At 36.6% G+C, this 22,708-nt stretch overlaps 1 protein-coding gene and 2 pseudogenes across 1 annotated transcript; all 3 read right to left on the minus strand.

The window, feature by feature from the left end:
* LOC112778230 (ABC transporter C family member 2-like) lies at positions 1–21,898 on the minus strand (annotated as a pseudogene).
* LOC140182456 (pentatricopeptide repeat-containing protein At3g09040, mitochondrial-like) lies at positions 3,672–10,409 on the minus strand. The gene is made up of 4 exons (XM_072228748.1): positions 9,983–10,409; positions 9,588–9,690; positions 8,940–9,483; positions 3,672–6,948 (listed from the first exon to the last, which is right to left on the minus strand). The coding sequence occupies exon 4, from the start codon at positions 6,888–6,890 to the stop codon at positions 3,825–3,827; it is 3,066 nt and encodes a 1,021-aa protein (XP_072084849.1). The 5' UTR covers positions 6,891–6,948; positions 8,940–9,483; positions 9,588–9,690; positions 9,983–10,409; the 3' UTR covers positions 3,672–3,824.
* Positions 11,145–14,039, minus strand: LOC140173113 (ABC transporter C family member 2-like; annotated as a pseudogene).
* Positions 21,899–22,708: the final 810 nt, after the last annotated feature.

Here is a 22,708-nt window from a genome sequence, read left to right on the forward strand (position 1 = left end):
TTCAAGACCTAAAAGATATTTTTTTTTCCATAATATATTTTGGGCAATAAAAATTACATTACAAATGATAAGGGAAATTGGGTTAATTGCTGGATTAAGATCAAAATGAAACTTATTGCATTTTCGAACTCATGTCTCATGGCTGAGTGATGGAGCTACATTGCCAAAAATAGAGTTAGCACAACCTTGGGTATGTGAGTCAGTTGGTGGGACTGCGGCACATGTTATATTCCCTGCAATTCACAATAATTGTTTGTCCAAATGAACAATTATTTTGAAGCAGAGGTAATATATAACAGTGCAGCTTTGGCTACATATCAACTTGATCAAAGTTAATTGATCTATCATCAAAATCAAAGTCTGATTGATGAAGCCTGCTCCTGGCCAGTCTGCTCATCATTGCAAGACCTACAAAAATGAAAAAGACATGCAATTACATCATCTACACAGTGAGAAGCTACACTTCATCTCCAACCACATTGAAAAACCTGAGATTCTTTAATCTTAGAAATTTAAGCTCATTTAGCTCTGATACCATATCTTCCAGGGTTACCTCTAACTTAGAAATATTAGAGACAACATATATAGGAGAAAAAAAGGAAAGAAAAAGGAGAGGGAGGATAATGCATTCATGGACAAAAAATGAAGTGGTCTCAGAATATAACCTTTCAAAAATTTCATTGCAAGGGAAGGCTATGTAAAAGATGGCACAAAGTTATACATACCTTCAATCATCTTGTAGAGTAATGACCACCAACTGTCCGAGGATATTTGGTATCGGTCTAAAGATTCCTCGATTTCTCTATCATGCTTCCTTTCCAAAACCCCCTGCAAAGTTATCACAGCATCCCTTGTTTTCTTGAGTATGCTATTCTCTTCTTCCACTTCCAATCTTTTCAGGTCATTCTGTGATGAGGTGAGACTGACGGCAAGGGCAAATTGAGCTGCAGCAGCCCAGCGAGACGAAGCAAGCCATTTTTTCTGGCCATCATTATGCTTACTCTCTTCCCTATCTGACTTACTCCTGAATGCTAAGCTGCGTAGATATTGGGCATTTGCGGCTCCTGTACTTTGCACCATCTTAGAGAACGAACTGCCTTCATTTGATAGCAGTTCTTCAGGGGTATCATATTCAAGAACCTTTAAACGTAAGAAGCTAGCATCAGTATTATTTTATGTTGTATAATTAGCATTAGTATTACTTACATTAGTGCCAAAGGATAACCATATTATAAGATTTAACCAGCAGTACCATATAAATACAATGCTTACCTTATCACCATCAAGCAAAAGAATCCGATCACAGTCTATGATGGTGTTAAGACGATGAGCAATGATGATCATGGTGCACGATTTAAATTCCTCTGGAATTGTTTTCTGTATGAGGGCATCTGTTCTAACATCTACTGCTGCAGTGGCTTCATCAAGTACTAATATCTTTGATCTACGCAATAATGCCCGAGAGAGACTCAACAGTTGCCTCTGCCCAACACTGAAGTTCTCGCCTGCCTCAGAGACCTAAACAAAGTACATTTTCATAAATATTATATTGCTTTCAATAAAACATCACTTATTGACCATTGTAAAAATACTCAGCAATAGAAATGGTTCTGTACAAAAAAAACCACTGTGTAATCAAGAAATCATAATTTACCTCAGCATCCAGCCCCAAAGAATTCCTCCGAATGACATCCTTCAAATGTGCCCTCTCCAGAGCCTCCCAGAGGTCAGCATCATTGTGTTCATTAAAAGGGTCAAGATTAAACCTTACAGTTCCTATAAAAAATTAAATTAAGCTTAATATAAATACAATTACATTAATTCAAAGATTAATATGCTTCACAATTTACAGAGTAAAAATTATAAAAATCAACAACACAATCATATATCTAGCAAAGCAAAACATCACTTATTATTGCTTTCCAGTCTTGACATCACAAGTATTCCAATCTTCACTCAAGTAGATCAACGAATTTCTTAACTTTCATGTTAACATATTTATCCTTATTTTCTCATTCGTTTTTTTCCCTTACTGTATTTTATAAAAATCAAATTATCAATAACCTTTAATATGTGGCACTAAAAGGAGTTAGAATTCCCTTCCTGCCAAAACAGATCTCTTAGCTTTAAAAAATTCAAGATCTACAGTCCATTTTACTATAAGTAAAAATAATAATAATAATAATAAAAACAGAAATAAGTCCATTCTTACAACATTATTGTTCAACATACTCTTCCCTCTGGTCAGTTGGTAACTTGGAAACAAAATAACAGAATCCCAGCCTAAGTTGCCAATATGAAAATACGATGGAAAATATTATATCTTAAATATACCTGAAAACAAAACAGGGGACTGTGGTATAATGCCAAGAACTTTACACAAATCAGAGACCCCAAACTTTGCAATAACACAATCATCAATTAATATTCTTCCTCTTTCCAATTCCACAATTCAAAATAAAGCATTAAGCATGCTAGATTTTCCAGCTCCTGTCCTTCCTACAATGCCAACCTTATCGCTTGGAAAAATTGTGAAATTCAAGCCATGAAGGACAGGAGGAAGTTCAGGCCTGTATCGAAGTACAACATCCTCAAATCCGATTGATCCAGATGAGGGCCAGCCTGGAGGGGGGCGACTATCCTCAATGATGGATGGTGCCTCTGAAGGCAAATCTATATAAGTGCCAACACGCTCAACAGCATTTAGACTATTCTCAGCCAAACTAGCAAGCCTGAACACACCAGTAAGCAAACTGTTAACGTTCAAAGCATAACTAAGTAGTAAACCCATGGTGGATGCAAATTCCTGCTGGTTCTCGGCCCTCCCATTCTACATTACCGCAAAGGCTGCAGTAAACCATATCATGAGACCTCCCAGCGTTTCTAATCGAATTGCAAGCCATCGATTTCCACTCATGTTCACCAGAGTGAATTGTATGTTGTTGTCCATCGACTTTCCATTGATATCAGCCATGCCGTCATAAGCTTTGTAAGCACAAATTGTTGATAGGCCATTAAGTACTTCTCCAAATTGTGCATAAACAGGGGATCTACTAATTGAATCTAAGCACTTTACTTCATGGGCGGTGCTCTATACAAATGAATAAAATGATGCTCACATGAGTTGCTCAAATTCAATTTCACAAACAGAATAATAAATTCTACTACTGAAATTTGTGAAAAACCAGAAAAAAAATCAAACAATTAGTGAGAAACTACTAAAAATATTTTCGTGGTTAACAGTCCTAATCTAGAAATTATTTCAACTCACATAAGGGTCAGAATTTGGGTGCATTAAACCAATCATCCATAGCAAAATTGCGTAAGGTACAAACGCTGGTTTAGTAACAATCATCCATGGCAAAGCAATAATAATAATAATAATAATAATAATAATAATAATAATAATAATTGCAAAAGGTACAAATGGTTTATGATATAAAAGGTAATTAGACCAAACTGCTTCATAGTTATTGATGATGGATACTAAAAACTATATGTCAACTTCAGCTTATCAGCACTACACAAAAGTTGACCATCTTAAGTCACAAAAAATATAGATAGGAATAAAATTAGAGGAGCTTAATCCATGTAACGTGAGGGTTTACATTTTATTTTTTAAGTTCTAACCAGAAACTTATATTCAAACACATGAATATGCATAACAAATTGACAACAAACAGTTCATAAGTAATGCAAATAATAATATAATGCTTTCCATTTGCCAGAAAGCAGTAAGAATGGAATATATGTACGATTTGTTCTTTGTCAGAATGCAAATCTGAGTTGATTGCTTGATTTCCTATTACTGTGAAAAGTTAAATTTAACCAACAAACAAAATTCCATCATCCTGGAATCTGTTGTCTCTCATGAGTGCTGTCAAATGCTTCAAAGAATGTGAAATTTCAGCATCATTAGGATGTGATATATCACCTGCAACAAATGAGTTTGTCTTTTGTCCTACAACAATCCAGCTACACCCAGGCATCTTTTGGATTTCTTTTTGTATCATAGTTCTCCTCAAAGATCTAACTTCATTCCAATGTCCTGATGCAGCATACATATTAGAAAGCAATACATATGGGGAAGAATTGTTAGGTTCTAACTTAATAAGGTTCTTAGCTGCTCGCTCTCCCCTTATGTCATCGCCATGAATTCGGCAAGCTCCCAATAAATTGGCCCAAATCATAGCATTCGGTTCGACATTTAGTTTGTCGATGAACTCTTCAGCTTCTTTGAGATTACCCCAACGACCAAGAAGATCCACAATGCAAGCATAGTGATCAGCCCTGGGTTCAATGCCATAACAGTTCACCATGAGATCAAAAATTTGACGGCCCTCGAAAACCCACCCTGCATGGCTGCAAGCAGTGAGCACTCCGAGGAATGTGACATCATCTGGTGTAACACATGAGTGAGCCATCTCATTGAAGACCTTCAAAGCGCTTTCTGCATGACCATTTTTTGCAAATCCAACTATCATTGAGTTCCAAGAAATCAGATCCTTTTTGGTACCCATTTCTTCAAAAACTTGCACAGCACTTTTTACATCCCCACATTTAGCATACATGTCTATGAGTGCACTGCTGGTTAACTCATCCAAGTCAAAACCAGTATGGAATATTAGAGAATGTATCTCTTTCCCATCTCGCAATGCAGATAAGAGAGCACAAGCTCGAAGAACTGAAACAAATGTTGCTTGGTCAGGGAAGATACTGTTGTCCCGAATTTCTCGGTATGAATTTATGGCCTCGTAACAGCAATCATTTTGAGTATAACCAGAAATTAAAGCAGTCCACATAACAATGCTTTTAAGGTTCGAATACTCTGAGAAAAGTAAGTTGGCATCTGCAATCCTTTGTGAGTCCATATACATGCCCAACAAAGAGGTACCTAAGAACTCACTACCACATAAAAGACCCCTCTTAACTATAGCACAGTGGATCTGCAACCCAAGATTTACCTGAGAACCCTTACAAGCATCTATCAGGCTTGCAAATGTAATTTCAGATGGCTTGAGCCCCAATGCCAGCATCTCACTAAAAAGATTAATAGCTTCTTTTATATTTTTCAAAGCATATCCTGAAATCAGAGCATTCATGGATACCACACTCCATTCAGGCATTCTAGAATAGATTTTTCGTGCATCTTCAATGGAGCAGCATTTAGAATACATGTCAATAAGAGAACTTCCAACAAAAAGGTTTGTTTCTAATCCCAACTTAACTGCCAGGCAATGGAACTGCAATCCTTCTTCTAATAGATTAACATTTCCACAAGCGCTAAGTATACTTGCCAAAGCTACTTCATCAGGTACTATGCCATGTAACCTCATTCTGTTGAACATTTTGAAAGCATCAGTTTCCTCTTCTTCATGCACGTATCCAACAATAATGGCATTCCAAGAAATGTTATCTCGGGTTTTCATGCGCTCAAATTGTTTCCTAGCTTCCTTCAAATCCCCAGCCTTGGCATACATATCTACCAATGCATTGTTCACAAATAAATTGTTTGCAAAACTTCTCTTGATAACAACTGAATGCACCTGACGACCAATTTCTAAGCTTTCAAAACAAGCACATGAACTCAAAATGCTAGTGAAGGTAAATTCGTCCGGTTCAATGGTACGTCGTGTCATATTAAGGAATAGCTCCAATACATGATTGAAATAACCATTCTGTGCATAAACTCCCAGCATGGCATTCCAAGTGACCATATTTTTCTCAGACATGACATCAAATACTTGCTTTGCAGCATCTAACATTTCGCACTTCCCATACATACTGATCAAAGAACTTCCCACATATATACTAGAACCCAAACCTTGTTTGATAGCCTCTCCATGGACTAGTAACCCATAATCCAACGCAGCTAAGCTGGCAATCGCACTAAGAACACTTGCCAGCGTGGACCTTGAGGACTTTATACCACACTTCCTCATTTCGAGAAAGAACTCAATGGCCTCCTTATGATGGCCCCTCTTAGCATGACCAGAGATCATCGCATTCCATGCCACAACATTGCTAGTGTGCATGTCTCGGAACAATTTACAGGCATCATCCAGCTTACCCAAATTCACAAGAGCATTGAGAACAGTCACAAAAACCACCTGGTCAGGAGAGCAGCCAGCTATCTGCATTTTGTCAAACACCTGGAGGGCGTCCTGCGGCAGCCCGGCTCGAACATAACCAGAAATCAAAGCTGTCCAAGAAACAGTGTCCAAGTGGACTGTGGCGTCAAATATGGCGCTAGCATGGCGGAGAAAGCCGCATTTGGCATAGAGATTGATAAGAGCACCTTGGCAGAACGGATTGGATTCAAAACCTACCTTGATCACGCAGGAGTGAAGCAGTGTGCCGAATTCAACATTCCTGAGCTTTGAACAAACAGAGAGAGCTATAGCGAGCGTGAATTGGTCAGGCAACTGGCCAAAACGCATCATAGAAACGAAACAACGGAGTGCATTTTGGAATAACTTCTGCCTTGAGTACATGGAAATGATAGAATTATAAGCGGATAAATGTCTTTGACGGGGATGGAGCCGGTGGAAGAGCCTCTGAGCGAAAGGGACATTGCCGGCAGCGGCGTAGAGATCGATGGTGGCACTTGCGAGGAAGCCATCAGAGGAAATGTCGTGTTTGATGGCGTGTGCATGAACAACTTTGGCCATTTCCCCGTCGCCGTGGTTGGGAATATTGTCGAACACATGGTAGTCGTGATGGTGATGGGGATTAGTTTTAGTTTGTTGTAAGCGGAAGCAAATGCGGAGAAGGTCGTCGTAGACTTGTGAGATGGAAGGAGGAGAAGGGGAAGGGCAGTGCTGAATGATGAGTGAATAAGGTCTTAAGAATAAGAAACCTTGGACTTGAAGTGCAATTGCAAGACGCATTGACAAACAAACAAAACCACCTTGTTAATGCTTCTATTGCATAGATGCGTATTGCGTGCTGTGAAAATGAAAGAAAAGAGTTGGGTAAGGGTCCTATTTAAAGAAAACAGTTAGCGGCTAATCACATTTTAGTCCATATAAAATGTTGTATCACTAATTCACTATATGTTAATCTTATTATTTTAAAAGACTTAAATCATAACGCAAAAGACAAATTTTATAATCTTCCATAAGGACTAAAGCAATAACATTAAAAGATAAACTTTGTAACTATTTCAAATTAATAGGTTAGGTAATGACAACAATTTTAAGGACGGTGACACTTACATTTCAGTAGTATCTTTTTAAGGAGTATCAAAAAAGGATGGTACTAAAATAATTACAATAGAAGTAAAGTTAATCCCCTATTTTATAGGCGCCAATGCAATTAGAACAATAATTTAGGCTTTAAAAAACATATTGGAAATGTGCATCTAATAGCTTCAAAGTTCGACCAGACAATTTAAGCTTTAATTACAATTAATAACTTCAAACCTAAAGGTCAAAGAACTGAGAGAAGGAAGCTACTTCAAATGCAATTAGACCAAAAACTATAAAAAGCTTATAAAATTGATTCATATTCAGTCTTTCCAAGTTCCACTTAAAATAAAAACACAAAAATACTCAAAAAAAAGGGGCATAGTGATTATTCCTATTTCCAAATGCAATTATTAGATAATGTAACCCTATTACAAGTACTCTATAAAATTTTCAATCGAGTCATTACCATGCTTAGGTAATAATAATAGTTTTGTCCATAGTTATCAGACCGGCAATCAATTCGGTCATATGACTGGGTCACCGAATCACTGGTTCAACCGGTAGATTACTGATTCACCCGGTTGACCCGGTCATAGTTAAAAAAAAATTATAAAATTATATAAATACAATTAAAATTATGTATTAAAATTTAAAATGTAAGTCTTTACAAACATAATAATAATAATCAAATATTAATTTTGTTCATATTTATGTCTGAATCTCTATAGACAAATAAAAGACAAGAAATGCTATTCCAATAGAAGTTTTGTTCATATTTATGCCTAAATCTCTTTAGAAATATTACATAACCTATATACTCCTTCAGTTGTGGACTTGTGGCCACCTAGAGAGATAAAAACAGCTAATAATGTTATATATACTGAAAAGAAAAAAAATTAATACTCCATCTTGAAAATGGCCTAACTAAAAATAAAAGAGTACAAAAACACCTCGTTCAAAGATAAGACTTTAGAGACCATTTAAGATATAATGATATATACTACAAAGTGAAATTACACCAACAGACATGTTCAAAATGATCCAGCATTTATATAAATTTATTACCAATAAATCTATAAGGAACCTAAAGAAAGATAACAAATTTGTACAAGAAGATCCTTACTAAACTGAATGTCCGAGAATTAACAAGTAAATGATCCCAAAACTACACCCAACAACACCTAATGCAGCATAAAATCACAATCCAGTTCAAAACAGATCCAATTACAAGAAATACAAACTTCAAACAGGTAACCAACAATTCTACACCAAAAATCCAAAGGCATAGTTTGAACTTAATAGGATCGGATCAGATCTAATGATCTCAAATCAAACTACAAACAAAACAAATACAAAGTTTTGACTCAAAACCAGAATTTATAATCGGAAAAATACTATCAAAGAAAATATATGGAAGCAACAAACAGCATTTAATTTGATTTCCATTTTAGCATTCGGCAACAAACATTACAAAACAGCAACAAGTAATCCCTAATCACACTAAACCTGAAATCAATAAAGCTAACATAGCATAATCCCTAATTACAAAATAGCAACAAGTAATCCCTAATCCCTAATCCCTAATCCATTTTTAGCAGCAGCAAGAAAATTTCAGCAAAAATTTTAGGAATTAAAAAAAGAGCAGCAGCACAAAATCAATTATTTGATTTTCATTAATCCATTCACAAATCAGCAAACAGAGCATAAAAGGAAGGGAAGAACTGAAGAAGTGAAAGCAATGCCACTAACCTTCGACGGAGACACGGACGGCGACTGGTGAAATGACGGCGAGCTGCTCCAAGCCTTGAACAGAGAAGCCAGGGAGGACGGGGACAGCGGGAAGGAGGACGCCGAGCTACAAGAGAGGGCCTGGGCTACAAGAGAGGACGTGGAGGCGCCGACAGCATGGACGGCGGTGGCAGTACGGCAGAACCGTTGCAGGGAGAACCTAGTGTTTGGTTGGGTGATTTTGAACTTTGCTGGGTTGGTTGGTTGGTTGGGAATGAGCTGATCTTTAAGGTTGTGAAAACCGAACCGGTCAACAAACCGGTAAGGTGACTGGTTCACTGGTTCAACGGTTCGACCGAGGTTCAACCAGGGGCGGTTTAATTAAATATTAAATAACATTGAGTAAGCTCCATATTTTTTTCACATTGCTGCTTCAATCTCCCAAAGTAGCATCAAAGACAACATCAAATCCTCCTGCTCCTGGAACTCCAGCCAACAACACTCCTTCCAAGTTCAGTGTAGCATCTAAAAGTTTTGTTTGTGATTCTGGTTCAATCTGCATGAACTGCAAAGACACAGTAGTTATTAGCAGCAGATACCATTTATAATCAACATCATTCAGACAGAAGAAGCATAATAATAAGTGTAAAATCAATGAAAAGAACTTACAGGAACACCTGCAGCCTCATCTAATCCCAAGCATAGCTTCTTTTGCACCTAACAATGCTTTATTAACTGCTTTCTTATTGGGTTTAGAAACTTACTCTATCCACTGTGAGAATTGCATTTTCAACATCAACACAAAAGAAAAGCAAAAACATGAGAGCCTGAAGTGCAAAAACATGACCAAAATTAACTCAGAAAAAAATACAGAATCATTCAGCAACAAAAAATCAGTAAAGCCAGTTCAAATTAACAAAATCAGTAAATCCAGTATTAACAAAATCAGTGCAAATTAACAAAAGTATTAACAAAATCTGCAAATCATCATTCAGCAATTCAATATTATAATAACAGTGCAAATTACAAAACAAGCAAAAATAATTCCAAGCAACAGTGCTTACTGGCGGTGAGGGAGGAAAGGAAGTGACGGTGACGGAGGAGCGGGAACTACGAGAGAGAGAGAGAGAGAGAGAGAGAGAGAGAGAGTTCGAACAGAGGAGACGATGACCGAGAACGATGAGAGGAGAGGAGAGGAGAGTAGGAGACCTTCCTACAACGGCGGCGAAATGAGGAAGGATGAGAAGAGGGATGGCGGTTGCGGGCTGCGTACAAACTTCCGCCGAACAGAGCTTCCAGCCTTCCACACGCGACACCGCACCCACCGTCTGTGCGGAGGAGAAGAGTGGCGATGACTTCGAAGAGAAATGGTGGCTACGGGCTGCTTTCGAAGTTCGGAGGAGAAGAGTTTGGCCGTTTGGGGACTAGAGTTCTCCAATTTTCAGAGAGAAAGAGAGGGGTGGGGTCTGGGATGGCAAATACGGGTGGGGCAGGGAATGGTTTTTTTTTTTTTTTTTTTATAAAAACTTAAACGGCACCGTTTTGAGGTTGCCACAGAACCGGAAATCTCTAAAAAAAGCCGGCCGGTTTTGCTAATTTACCGATTAACTGTCGGTTCGGCCAGTTTTTTACCAAACGATTTTTATAGTCGAGTGAACCGATTAGATGACTGATTTCCGATTATTCCGGTTGAACTGACCGGTCCGGTTCGATTTTAAAAACCATAATTTTATTTGGGCTGATTGTTGTTTATGTTCGAATAATTAACGTTTCAATCGTGGATAAATTTAAAAAATAATCCATTCTTCAAAGACTAATTTATCTATAAACTCATTCTTTCATTTTATTTTATTTTATTTTGTATTATTAGGAAATAATAAAGTAAGTTACACAACACTAGCGTTTAACAAATTTTAAGATGATATGGTTCTTCTAAAAATGGAAATATAAAGATAATTTTCACATACTGGGTCTAAAAGCAAGAGACTCTCTTTCGTCTTCTATTCCATGTAAGACATTTGAGTATAATTGCTTGATTGACGAGAATTTGTGATTTTGAAAGATGCTTGGAATAGTTGAATATAACAGTACTAGTGTAAAATTGTGGCATAACAGGATCAAAAAAGGAACTTTTTCTAAAATAAAAAAATTAGAAAAATAAATAAATAAACATTTAATCACTACTGAATTTATAATTGTCAGCGTATGTAAATCTTATTACCTTGATTTAAGAATAATCAACATTTTATTTTCTCACTTCGTTTTAGAGAATTTTTTCCAAAATCCAAACACAAGTATTCAAGACCTAAAAGATATATTTTTTTTTCTCTAATATATTTTGGGCAATAAAAATTACATTACAAATGATAAGGGAAATTGGGTTAATTGCTGGATTAAGATCAAAATGAAACTTATTGCATTTTCGAACTCATGTCTCATGGCTGAGTGATGGAGCTACATTGCCAAAAATAGAGTTAGCACAACCTTGGGTATGTGAATCAGTTGGTGGGACTGTGGCACATGTTATATTCCCTGCAATTCACAATAATTGTTTGTCCAAATGAACAATTATTTTGAAGCAGAGGTAATATATAACAGTGCAGCTTTGGCTACATATCAACTTGATCAAAGTTAATTGATCTATCGTCAAAATCAAAGTCTGATTGATGAAGCCTGCTCCTGGCCAGTCTGCTCATCATTGCAAGACCTACAAAAACGAAAAAGACATGCAATTACATCATCTACACAGTGAGAAGCTTACACTTCATCTCCAACCACATTGAAAATCCTGAGATTCTTTAATCTTAGAAATTTAAGCTCATTTAGCTATGATACCATATCTTCCAGGATTACCACTAACTTAGAAATATTTGAGACAAAATATATAGGAGAAAAAAGGGAAAGAAGAAAGGAGAGGGGGGATAATGCGTTCATGGACAAAACATGAAGTGGTCTCAGAATTTAATTTTTCAAAAATTTCACTGCAAGGGCAGGATATGTAAAAGATGGCACAAAGTTATACATACCTTCAATCATCTTGTAGAGTGATGACCACCAACTGTCCGAGGATATTTGGTATCAGTCTAAAGATTCCTCGATTTCTCTATCAATCTATCATGCTTCCTTTCCAGAACCCCCTGCAAATTTATCACAGCATCCCTTGTTTTCTTGAGTATGCTATTCTCTTCTTCCACTTCCAATCTTTTCAGGTCATTCTGTGATGAGGTGAGACTGACGGCAAGGGCAAATTGAGCTGCAGCAGCCCAGCGAGACGAAGCAAGCCATTTTTCTGGCCATCATTATGCTTACTCTCTTCCCTATCTGACTTACTCCCGAATGCTAAGCTGCGTAGATATTGGGCATATGCGGCTCCTGTACTTTGCACCATCTTATAGAACGAACTGCCTTCATTTGATAGCAGTTCTTCAGGGGTATCATACTCAAGAACCTTTAAACATAAGAAGCTAGCATCAGTATTATTTTATGTTGTATAATTAGCATTAATATTACTTAAATTAGTGCCAAAGGATAACCATATTATAAGATTTAACCAGCAGTACCATTTAAATACAGTGCTTACCTTACCACCATCAAGCAAAAGAATCCGATCAGTCTATGATGGTGTTAAGACGATGAGCAATGATGATCATGGTGCACGATTTAAATTCCTCTCAAATTGTTATCTGTATGAGGGCATCTGTTCTAACATCTGCTGCAGTGGCTTCGTCAAGTACTAATATCTTTGATCTACGCAATAATGCCCGAGAGAGACTCAACAGTTGCCTCTGCCCAACACTAAGTTCTCGCCTGCCTCAGAGACCTAAACAAAGTACATTTTCATAAATATTATATTGCTTTCAATAAAACATCACTTATTGACCATTGTAAAAATACTCAGCAATAAAAATGGTTCTGTACAAAAAAAGCCACTGTGTAATCAAGAAATCATAATTTACCTCAGCATCCAGCCCCAAAGAATTCCTCCGAATGAGATCCTTCAAATGTGCCCTCTCCAGAGCCTCCCAGTCCCAGAGGTCAGCATCATTGTGTTCATTAAAAGGGTCAAGATTAAACCTTACAGTTCCTATAAAAAATTAAATTAAGCTTAATATAAATACAATTACATTAATTCAAAGATTAATATGCTTCACAATTTACAGAGTAAAAATTATAAAAATCAACAACACAATCATATATCTAGCAAAGCAAAACATCACTTATTATTGCTTTCCAGTTTTGACATCACAAGTATTCCAATCTTCACTCAAGTAGATCAACGAATTTCTTAACTTTCATGTTAACATATTTATCCTTATTTTCTCATTCGTTTTTTTCCCTTACTGTATTTTATAAAAATCAAATTATCAATAACCTTTAATATGTGGCTCTAAAAGGAGTTAGAATTCCCTTCCTGCCAAAACAGATCTCTCAGCTAATCAGCTTTAAAAAATTCAAGATCTACAGTCCATTTTACTATAAGTAAAAATAATAATAATAATAAAAAAAGAAATAAGTCCATTCTTACAACATTATTGTTCAACATACTCTTCCCTCTGGTCAGTTGGTAACTTGGAAACAAAATAACAGAATCCCAGCCTAAGTTGCCAATATGAAAATACGATGGAAAATATCATATCTTAAATATACCTGAAAACAAAACAGGGGACTGTGGTATAATGCCAAGAACTTTACACAAATCAGAGACCCCAAACTTTGCAATATCACAATCATCAATTAATAGTCTTCCTCTTTCCAATTCCACAATTCAAAATAAAGCATTAAGCATGCTAGATTTTCCAGCTCCTGTCCTTCCTACAATGCCAACCTTATCGCTTGGAAAAATTGTGAAATTCAAGCCCCATGAAGGACAGGAGGAAGTTCAGGCCTGTATCGAAGTACAACATCCTAAAATCTGATTGATCCAGATGAGGGCCAGCTTGGAGGGGGGCGACTATCCTCAATGATGGATGGTCCCTCTGAAGGCAAATCTATATAAGTGCCAACACGCTCAACAGCATTTAGACTATTCTCAGCCAGAAAACTAGCATATAAGCAAAGTATATTTAGACAGACTTCAAATCCATACGTTCTACTATCTAATGCCGGATACCGTTTAGGGTTTCAGAAAGTAAATAGAAGCCAGTGCAAGCAAGAAAACAATGTTAATACCTGATAGTAGAGATATGCTCCATAAAACAGTACCAACAACGGCATTGTTGCCCACAAGGACATTGTGCTGACAATCCCTATCAGGACGAATGTTGAAAGGAGCTGAGACACTTGACCCAGAAACATATTGACAAATGGGGCAACATTACGATCAATGTCACCTAAATCCTTTGCAAACCTGTTGATTACTCTTCCAAGTGGATTTGTATGAAAAAAAAAACCATAGGAGCTCGTAATTTGGAGTGAAGCATGGCTTCATGCAACCTTCTGGCTGCATATAGACTTGATATGATCAACCAATAAGAATTTGTTAAAGTCACCATAACCTGAAAGGGAAAATAATGAGAAAAATACCAAATTATCATATTCCACAGATGTAATTCAGTAGGAATGCAGTCATTTAGAGTAATATGGATTCTCATGGGACAAAAAGCAGACACTGCACTGGTACAGATGTGACAGAAAATGAATGAGAACTTATGCAAAAGGAATAATTACACCATATTCTTCAGTCATGTTACAAGAGAGCTATACCTGAGCAAATGATAGAGCTGCATATATCAGATTATAAAATCCAGGATCATAGCCCACTGAAGCACTCTGATCAGTCCAATGGCTCAACCATGTGCTACTTGAAATTCGTAACACCTCTGTTAAGAAATAGCATCCAAAGAGTATTACAACCACCCAAAGAACTCCTAATGCAGTCTTGTATCTGAAAGGACAACAATAAGATTCAAGATAGTATGATAAAAAGGAGGAGCAAATGGGGAAAAAAGACCAAGAAAACAGGATCACTACATAAATTTGCAAAATAATACACTTTTCAATAGATTTCCATCAGGATTATGCATAAGCAGAGCATGGCAGTGGGGAGAAAGAAGCATATTCACAATGTAAATGTTTGTGCATGTACATAAGCACATCTAATAATTTGACGGGGTATCAAAAGGAGACACCCAGTTGTTAGTAAATGATTACAAACCACTAAATTGCAATCAATACAAAACTATTTGCATGAATCATGTTACCTTGCTAAAACTTTCATACTGACAACACCTGTTTCCCGTTCTTCCAGTTTAATAAGGACAGATTTTCCTTCTTTTGCCTTACTACCACTCTTTGCAGTATCATCAAGTTCTCCATTGGCCACTTGTTTTGAAGAGGACTTCGGATCAGCAGTTTCAGTATCTACCTTTTCTTCTTCACACTCCTCCATCTTTCCAGCATTTTCCATAAGCTTTTGGAACAATGGCCCCTGGTTAGAGAGCTTCTCAAATGTTCCCTCCTCTTTCACAGTACCTTCATGGATCAAAATGATTCTATCCACCTGTGAAAGGAAATGCAGTTGATTTGTAACAAGAACTCGGGTCTTCCCTCTCAATTCTCCCTTGATGCATTTATCAAAAACCTGAAATGACATGCAGTGGAAAATACTACACAACGTTAAGATAATAAATGGAACCCAGTTTACAGTCAGCAATAAACGGGGGATCAATTGCATACAGTACCCAACAACTATCAGAACATGGTCAGCAACTATTTCGCTATTAGAAAGTATGATCAAAGGTACTAAGATTAGGCATTGCAAGGCTTTTGCGACTTGGATAGTTTAGGTGTGCCTCTTCCATGAGGCAATGTTTTTTTTCTACCTTAGCAGCACTGTTGTCTTTTTCTCTCTCCGTTTTCTTTATTGTTGGAGGCACGTGCCTAGCATACCTTTAGGTAACAATTGGAGGAATTTTAAGAAGGATTTAGAGAATCAGTGGACTAAGTTAAAAGGCAATACTGAAGCATGTCAATCACATGCATCATTCATAATGTGTTACTTTGCAAAGTACAAACATGTATATGTTAATATGCACCATATCTTGTGTATAGAAAACATTCCTGTTAATAACAGCGGGTATGTAAAGTAGAATCACTCAGCATAACCTGTTTAGCGACATGCGCATCTAGAGCACTAAGGGTATCATCAAAAATGTACTCTCGGATTTGGAGTAAACAGCTCTAGCCATGGATACTCTTTGCTTTTGACCACCACTGATGTTCACACCTCTTTCTCCAATTTTGGTAAGATCACCACCCTAGTCATTGATAGGCATGTTAGAGAAAGGACAAGCAAATGCCACCAACTTTTAACAAAGAATTTGACACATTATATTCCACTTAAATGCAATAAGTAGTGCATATACTCACAGGCAGTAACTCAAGGTCATGTCGTAGTTCAGTCACATCTATTGCCCTTTCATATCTTATTGGGTCAAAGGCAGAACCAAATAAAACATTATCCCGCACCTGCAGAAATAACTTTTATAAGCCACATATCATATCATAATGGCATGCTAACAGCCTTGAACCTTGTTACCCTTACCAAAACCATAAAATCAATTCATAACTAGTAAGAAATTTTTCGCGACTTTAAATTTTTTCAGACTTCATTAATTTTATATTTTTTGAATTGGAACACAAATTATTCCACGTGCATCAGAAAAGTGAGAGCCCTGTCCAAATCATCTTGCTATATCGCTGGATTTTAAGATTACACGAAATTATCATAAAGATAGCAAGATCTCTTGGATAAGCTCTCCAATGTCTCCTCCCAACAACTTACACAAAAGATAGCTTGAAATAAACTTGAAAAATATATTATCTGTCCATAATTCTTTTTTAACCTAATTCATATGCAAACCATAATTCCAAATTAAAAGGTTATAGTAGCAGCAATGAGAAAAGTTATAGTGCTTGTGGAAGTGGTCATTTGTAATGCATCTGAAGAAACAGTTGTATGAGTCAATTATCAGCTGAGCATACCAATAGCAATAGATATATATGTTCTGTTAAAAAAATTAAGAATTATTAAGCATGTTCATCACTATACGTGATTATGAATACTATTAACTTACAGTTGCATTAAAAATCCAAGAGACTTGGGGTACATAAGCAACTGTCCCTCTCATAACAACAGTTGAACCTACAACTGCAGGAAGTTCTCCAAGCATTGCAGATACTAGTGATGTTTTCCCTTCTCCTGTACTTCCAACAACTGCAACTAGGCTACCAACAGGTATATCCAAGTTTATGTTTGCCAATGTAGGCCTTTCTGCCTGAATAAAGAAAACAAAAGATTTAGAGCTACCGGGAAGATATATAATACAAGTACAATAATATCATACAATTCATTTCAATTCTGGCCATAGAAGATAAAAATTGCACACAGCAAAAACGTAATGATGAACAGATGTCCTTTGTGCAAGTCAACTATGCAGAATGATGAAATATGCAAGCATACAATGACAAGACCATGGACCTTGGAATCCCAGGAGAAGTTTCCGTTTTTGATTGAGATGGCTGGTAATCCTGGCTCAAGCGGTGGATTTGGTAAAAAGTATTCTCTCTTCTGCTAAGAGCAAATCCTCCAAACGCTTCAATGATACATTTGCATTAACCGCCTTAAAACAAAAGAAAAATCAGTCTTCAATCAGCAACAATAATACTAAACAAGTTTCCACCCGCTTTGGCCATTATAAACTAGAGAAACTAACACTCTTTCTGCTATTTTAGAAGAAACAAAACAACAATAAGTATTTAATAGAAAAGCAAACACTAATAGAGGATATTACAAGAATGAAGGGTGCATTATGTCATTATCCTGCTGGTAAATCAACAAAACAAAAGAAAATTACAATGGAGAATAACCTGAGTTATAATATTAGGAAGCATGAAAAGAGGAAACTGAAGCACAGCAAACAGAGAAAGTGATGTAAAAGCTCTTGCGGGTGTCAAATTCCCTCCAAGTAAGGTGAACATTCCAAATGAAATCACAGTTACAAAAACTGGAATATTATTCAGTATGAATCCATTTAACTGCCAAAAAAGAAAAATTACAACAAAAACAGCTGGAGTCAGTAAGAACATGAGAAAAAGTTGTAACATTGGATTTACGTTTTCCATGCTCAACACTTGAATTTCAAGAAAAATTCAAACAGTGCAAAGCCAAATATCAGAAATAAAGCATTTTCTTTTGTTCATGATGATTGGACATAATATGATTTAAATAAAATGGTGACCACATTCATCAAGTAGCTATCTAGTTTCTGACAGGTATTTAGAAAGGTCAGTCTAAAAAAGTGCATCATGAGGTCAGTTGAATTCTACTATGTTTATGACAGCCGTTACCAGTGAACTTAAGTGTCTACTAGTAGTAGTATTGTACTTGATTTAAATTAGAAAGTATAACATTGATAGATTTGGCTAGAGTTAAATCTATCCTTTTACTTTCAATATCTTAATACAGTGCAGGCCACCATTCGTTCTATTATACTATCTTAATGGATGCACATGAATGCAATACAGACATGAATTTCGTAGGGGGAGCCAAGATAAATAAGCTGAAGTCCAAAAAATGATTGGAACATGAATATTAAATATTGGCTTTGTGTCATACCGCTCCAAGTAATGATGCTTTTCGAAACCATGATAATTCATCATCTCGGACATTCTGAACTTTAGACTGGAAACTACTCTCCCATGCATAACATCTAAGCCATGTCAGAAAAGCCAACAACAGAATGGTTAGAACTTGATATTTAACTAAATTTAGAAAAAAATTATTATAAAGTTCAAAAGAACATACTTTACAGTGTCCATAGCTACCAAAACTTCATTCATAAGGCCAATTCTCTTGTCTGTACGTTGTAATCCTTCCTTAGACAACTTCTGCATTCTACTGATGATAAATGTCTGCTCCCACAAAATGCAACATTAAGTTCAGGGAATCTTATAAAATTAATTCAAGTTTTTCAATATGGTTAACAACCCAGACTATTAGCTTATGAATGAAGTTCTTAAAAAATAAGGTTATATCCATTACCACCTCAGTGCATTAATGCAAAGAGACTAGAGAATAAAAGATATGCAGAGAGGAACAGAAGCCGTAAATTGTAATAAGAGTGCATTTTAACTAACAGATTCAAAGCAGTGTAGGGGTAAAACAAACTAGAGAAATCAGGTGAACTCCTGTACCTGTAATGGAAACATAAGGACTAGCATCAAAGCGCCCAAAAGGGAAGCAACTCCTAGTTGTTGATAAAGAAGAACCATGGCAATGGTAATGTGGAACGGAGCTGACCACAGAGTATGAAGTGACTGACATATTTGCTGTTTGGGTAAAAAAAAAATCCAGACGTTAATTGCAAAACAGTAGTATTAAAACATCAAACATATTCAGAGAATGTTTGTGGCATAAGAATATAGAAAATGCATAAACCCTAGAATTAAGCTACAATAGTACAGTGACTAAATAATCTAGAGTCTGTCCCTTGCCACCCAATTTAAAATAGCATTTAACCTTAAATAATTGGATTTTAGGTACAAACGAAGAAACTTTTATTCGAGAGGGCATGTTACTGTTATCAAATCCAGTATTGGTCCCATATTAATAACTTTCAAGTAGTTCTTTGACACCTTTAAGCAGCAACTACATGAACAGCAAGCAAACAATAGAAGGAAACCATGCCTGAAGTGCTTTGGCATCAGTAGTCATCAAGTTGGTTATTTTTCCAGATGCAAATTGCTTTCGAGCTTCATGGGTAAGCCTTAATGATTTGCGAAATACAGCAGCTACCTACAACGAAGAAAATAAAAGGGAAAAATTGAATAACAAAATCAGTATTTTGAGTGTGATTGAGTGACCAATGAATTCTACTTGTTTGAGCATGTAAGACATTCTGTTCCAAGCCTATTGGGATTTCACTTATAAAATCATCGTTGGCAACTAACTTTATGAGTTAAGCTTTTAGGTCAAGCAATTCTTTGACAACCTACTAGGTGGGAATTAAAGATGTAAGACACAAAGAAATGAAACAATAATAAAATTACCAGTGTTGATCTTAGCCGGAATCCAACACGCATGACATTCTGAAAATATTGAGCTTCACATAACACCCCAAAGACCTATCAAACAGAAATTCAGATAGGAAAGAATCCTAATTAGTAAAATCTACATGTTTTAAATTATTTGCCCCAGTTTATTCAAAAAACGGATGGCGTCTTCAATGTTTATGAACAATCCAACTATGCAGAGCAATTAGAAAAGGGGTACAAGAAATACATTCAAATTTAAATCGTTGAATATGAAGCAACCTGCGGTATCATTAATCACAGAAAATTAAGAATACAACATTATCATCTACAATTTAATCAGATTTTGTATCATACCACTCCAACAAATATTGAGAAGGCAAGAACGTATCCAATCCAGGCTGGATCACCATTTTGCATAGACTGCAGGCAATTAATAGGACACATCAAGTGATAGAGAATTGTTAGAACAAAATAATAATGAAGAATTTGTTAGAGCACTATAACTTGTACTAGAGGTGGTTAACCAGTGATTTCAGTAAAACAGTAACTGACCTCTAGCAGCTGATTCAATATTAGTGGGCCCAAAAACTGGGAGAGATCATTTCCAATCTACATATTGTAAACAGATTAACAAAGATATTAAAATTGACAATGCATTTTGACATACAGCAAAGTTTAACACATGTAAATATTGAAAGCGACCAAATGAAATGATTATATCCACAGAAGAAATAGAACATTACCTTCCAAAATCCTCCCCACCAAAACCTGTAAAGCACAAGAAAACCGAAGCACAAAGATATATGAACGCATAAACACAAATGAGATACATGAACAAAAATAAACAAAGTCGGGGAAAAAAAAGAAGCAAAGAACATTCAGTTATATATTGTACAATAAGTGGTTTCATCATCACGAACTAATTTTACTACACAGAAGAAGATAGAGGAGTCTAAGTTTGTCGGCCAAGATTAACTTATCAGTGCCAAGCACCATTTTACTTCAATATCTGCCCTCTCATTATGAGCCATTATTGATGGTCTCAACTCTCAACTTATGCAAGTGATCATAAAGTAACACCAAAAACCATTGTCTATCTTCTACACTCTATCATGTTCAACACAAATCGGTCATACCTCCCACCAAGGCTTGCATTCAATGCTCTTAAAAGCCAAGGTTTCAACCTCCGAGATTCTTCTACCCAACATCTCTGGAACCTACAGAATCAAGAGGCACTATAAAGCAAACATGAAATACAACAATTAATGCCAAAAGAAAGCTTAAGTAAAGCGAAAACTCATACTTTTCATTCAGCGTCTCAGTCCAATCCCATGTATCTAACTTCCATATACCTTTCTCTGTAAGGGGTCTTTCTGAACTTATCCGTATATCAAAAGAAGGATTAAAATCTAGAACATACTCATCCCAAACAGCGGCAATTAATAAGAACACAGCGGCAGGGGACGATCCAGATTAGCAAAGAAGGAATTCAGCATCAACAGCAAGTATAGAGCAGCAATAACAACTTAAATTCATACATTAAAGCAAGAATAAAGCAACAACAAAATTGTCATCGCTGCAACACAGTGCAGAAATTGCTCATATCAAATAACAGACCTCAGCAAGAACAAAGCAACATAAACACTATGCAACATCAAGAATCCAGTTTCAAACAAAGAAAATTTTCCATTCCCAAACACCAGCAGCAATCACAATTAACAGACCTAAATCAACTATCCAGTCCAGATTCTCTAACACCCTAATAACTAAACATGCATCTCTAACTAACCTAATTTAACAAAAATTAAACTAATTAATCAATCCTAACTTAACAAATCAAAGGAAATTAACTAAAGAAACCAGAACAAAATGGAAACAGGGGTCGAACCTGGGAGAAGCAGAAACAGAAATGGAACTGGACAGGGAAGGAAAGTGGGGCGAAGCAATGCCGGCCAAGAGGCGGCGGGTCAATCAGTGGTGCAGCGGTGGTGCTCAGAAACAGAAGCGGCGTTGGTGCTCGGTAGCGCCGCGTTGAGAAACAGGGGTTGCCCCTGTTCTTCCCTCGAACAGAATAAGGGAAATGGAAATGATGTGAGTGAAATGTGGTGGAAGGGGAGGGGATGTGGTGAAAGGTGGTGGTGGGTGGAGGGGACGCCGGCGGCTACGGTGATGCCGCGGCGGTTGTGACGGCAGGGGGTGTGAGAAGGGATGAGAGGGAGAGAAAGAAGGAAGGAAACGGGGTGCGGGTGGCGGCACTTGGTGGTCGCCGGTGGTTGTGGTGGTGGAGGTTGAGTGATGATGGTGGTTGACGGTGGGGAAGTTGAACGTGAGGGAAGAAGAGGAAATATGAACGTGGGGGAGGGGGTGGGTGGTGGTTCGTGCGAAGTCATAGGGGTGTTCATTCATGGGATTCGAACAGCATATTCGAGGTATCTATCCGAATTTGATTTAGAAATTGCGGATATCGATCCTTGTATATTTGATCAGTATATTCACAAATTTGTAAAAATAAATAAATAAATAAGTAAATATTTTTTTATGTATATGTTGTATGATTTTATTTTTATTATTTAAAAAAAAATATGTTTAATAATATTTTAAGAGTATACATGTTTAAAAGAATAGAAAAATAGTATTTTATTGATTTTTTAAATAAAAATATAATTTTAAAAATATTTATATATTTTTACGGATATATTCGAGATTCGATATGCAAATGTGTAGATCGGATCGAATCGGATCCAAATTTAAAAAGG

Source organism: Arachis hypogaea, chromosome 19 (genome assembly GCF_003086295.3).
Source record: "Arachis hypogaea cultivar Tifrunner chromosome 19, arahy.Tifrunner.gnm2.J5K5, whole genome shotgun sequence".
NCBI lineage: Eukaryota > Viridiplantae > Streptophyta > Magnoliopsida > Fabales > Fabaceae > Arachis > Arachis hypogaea.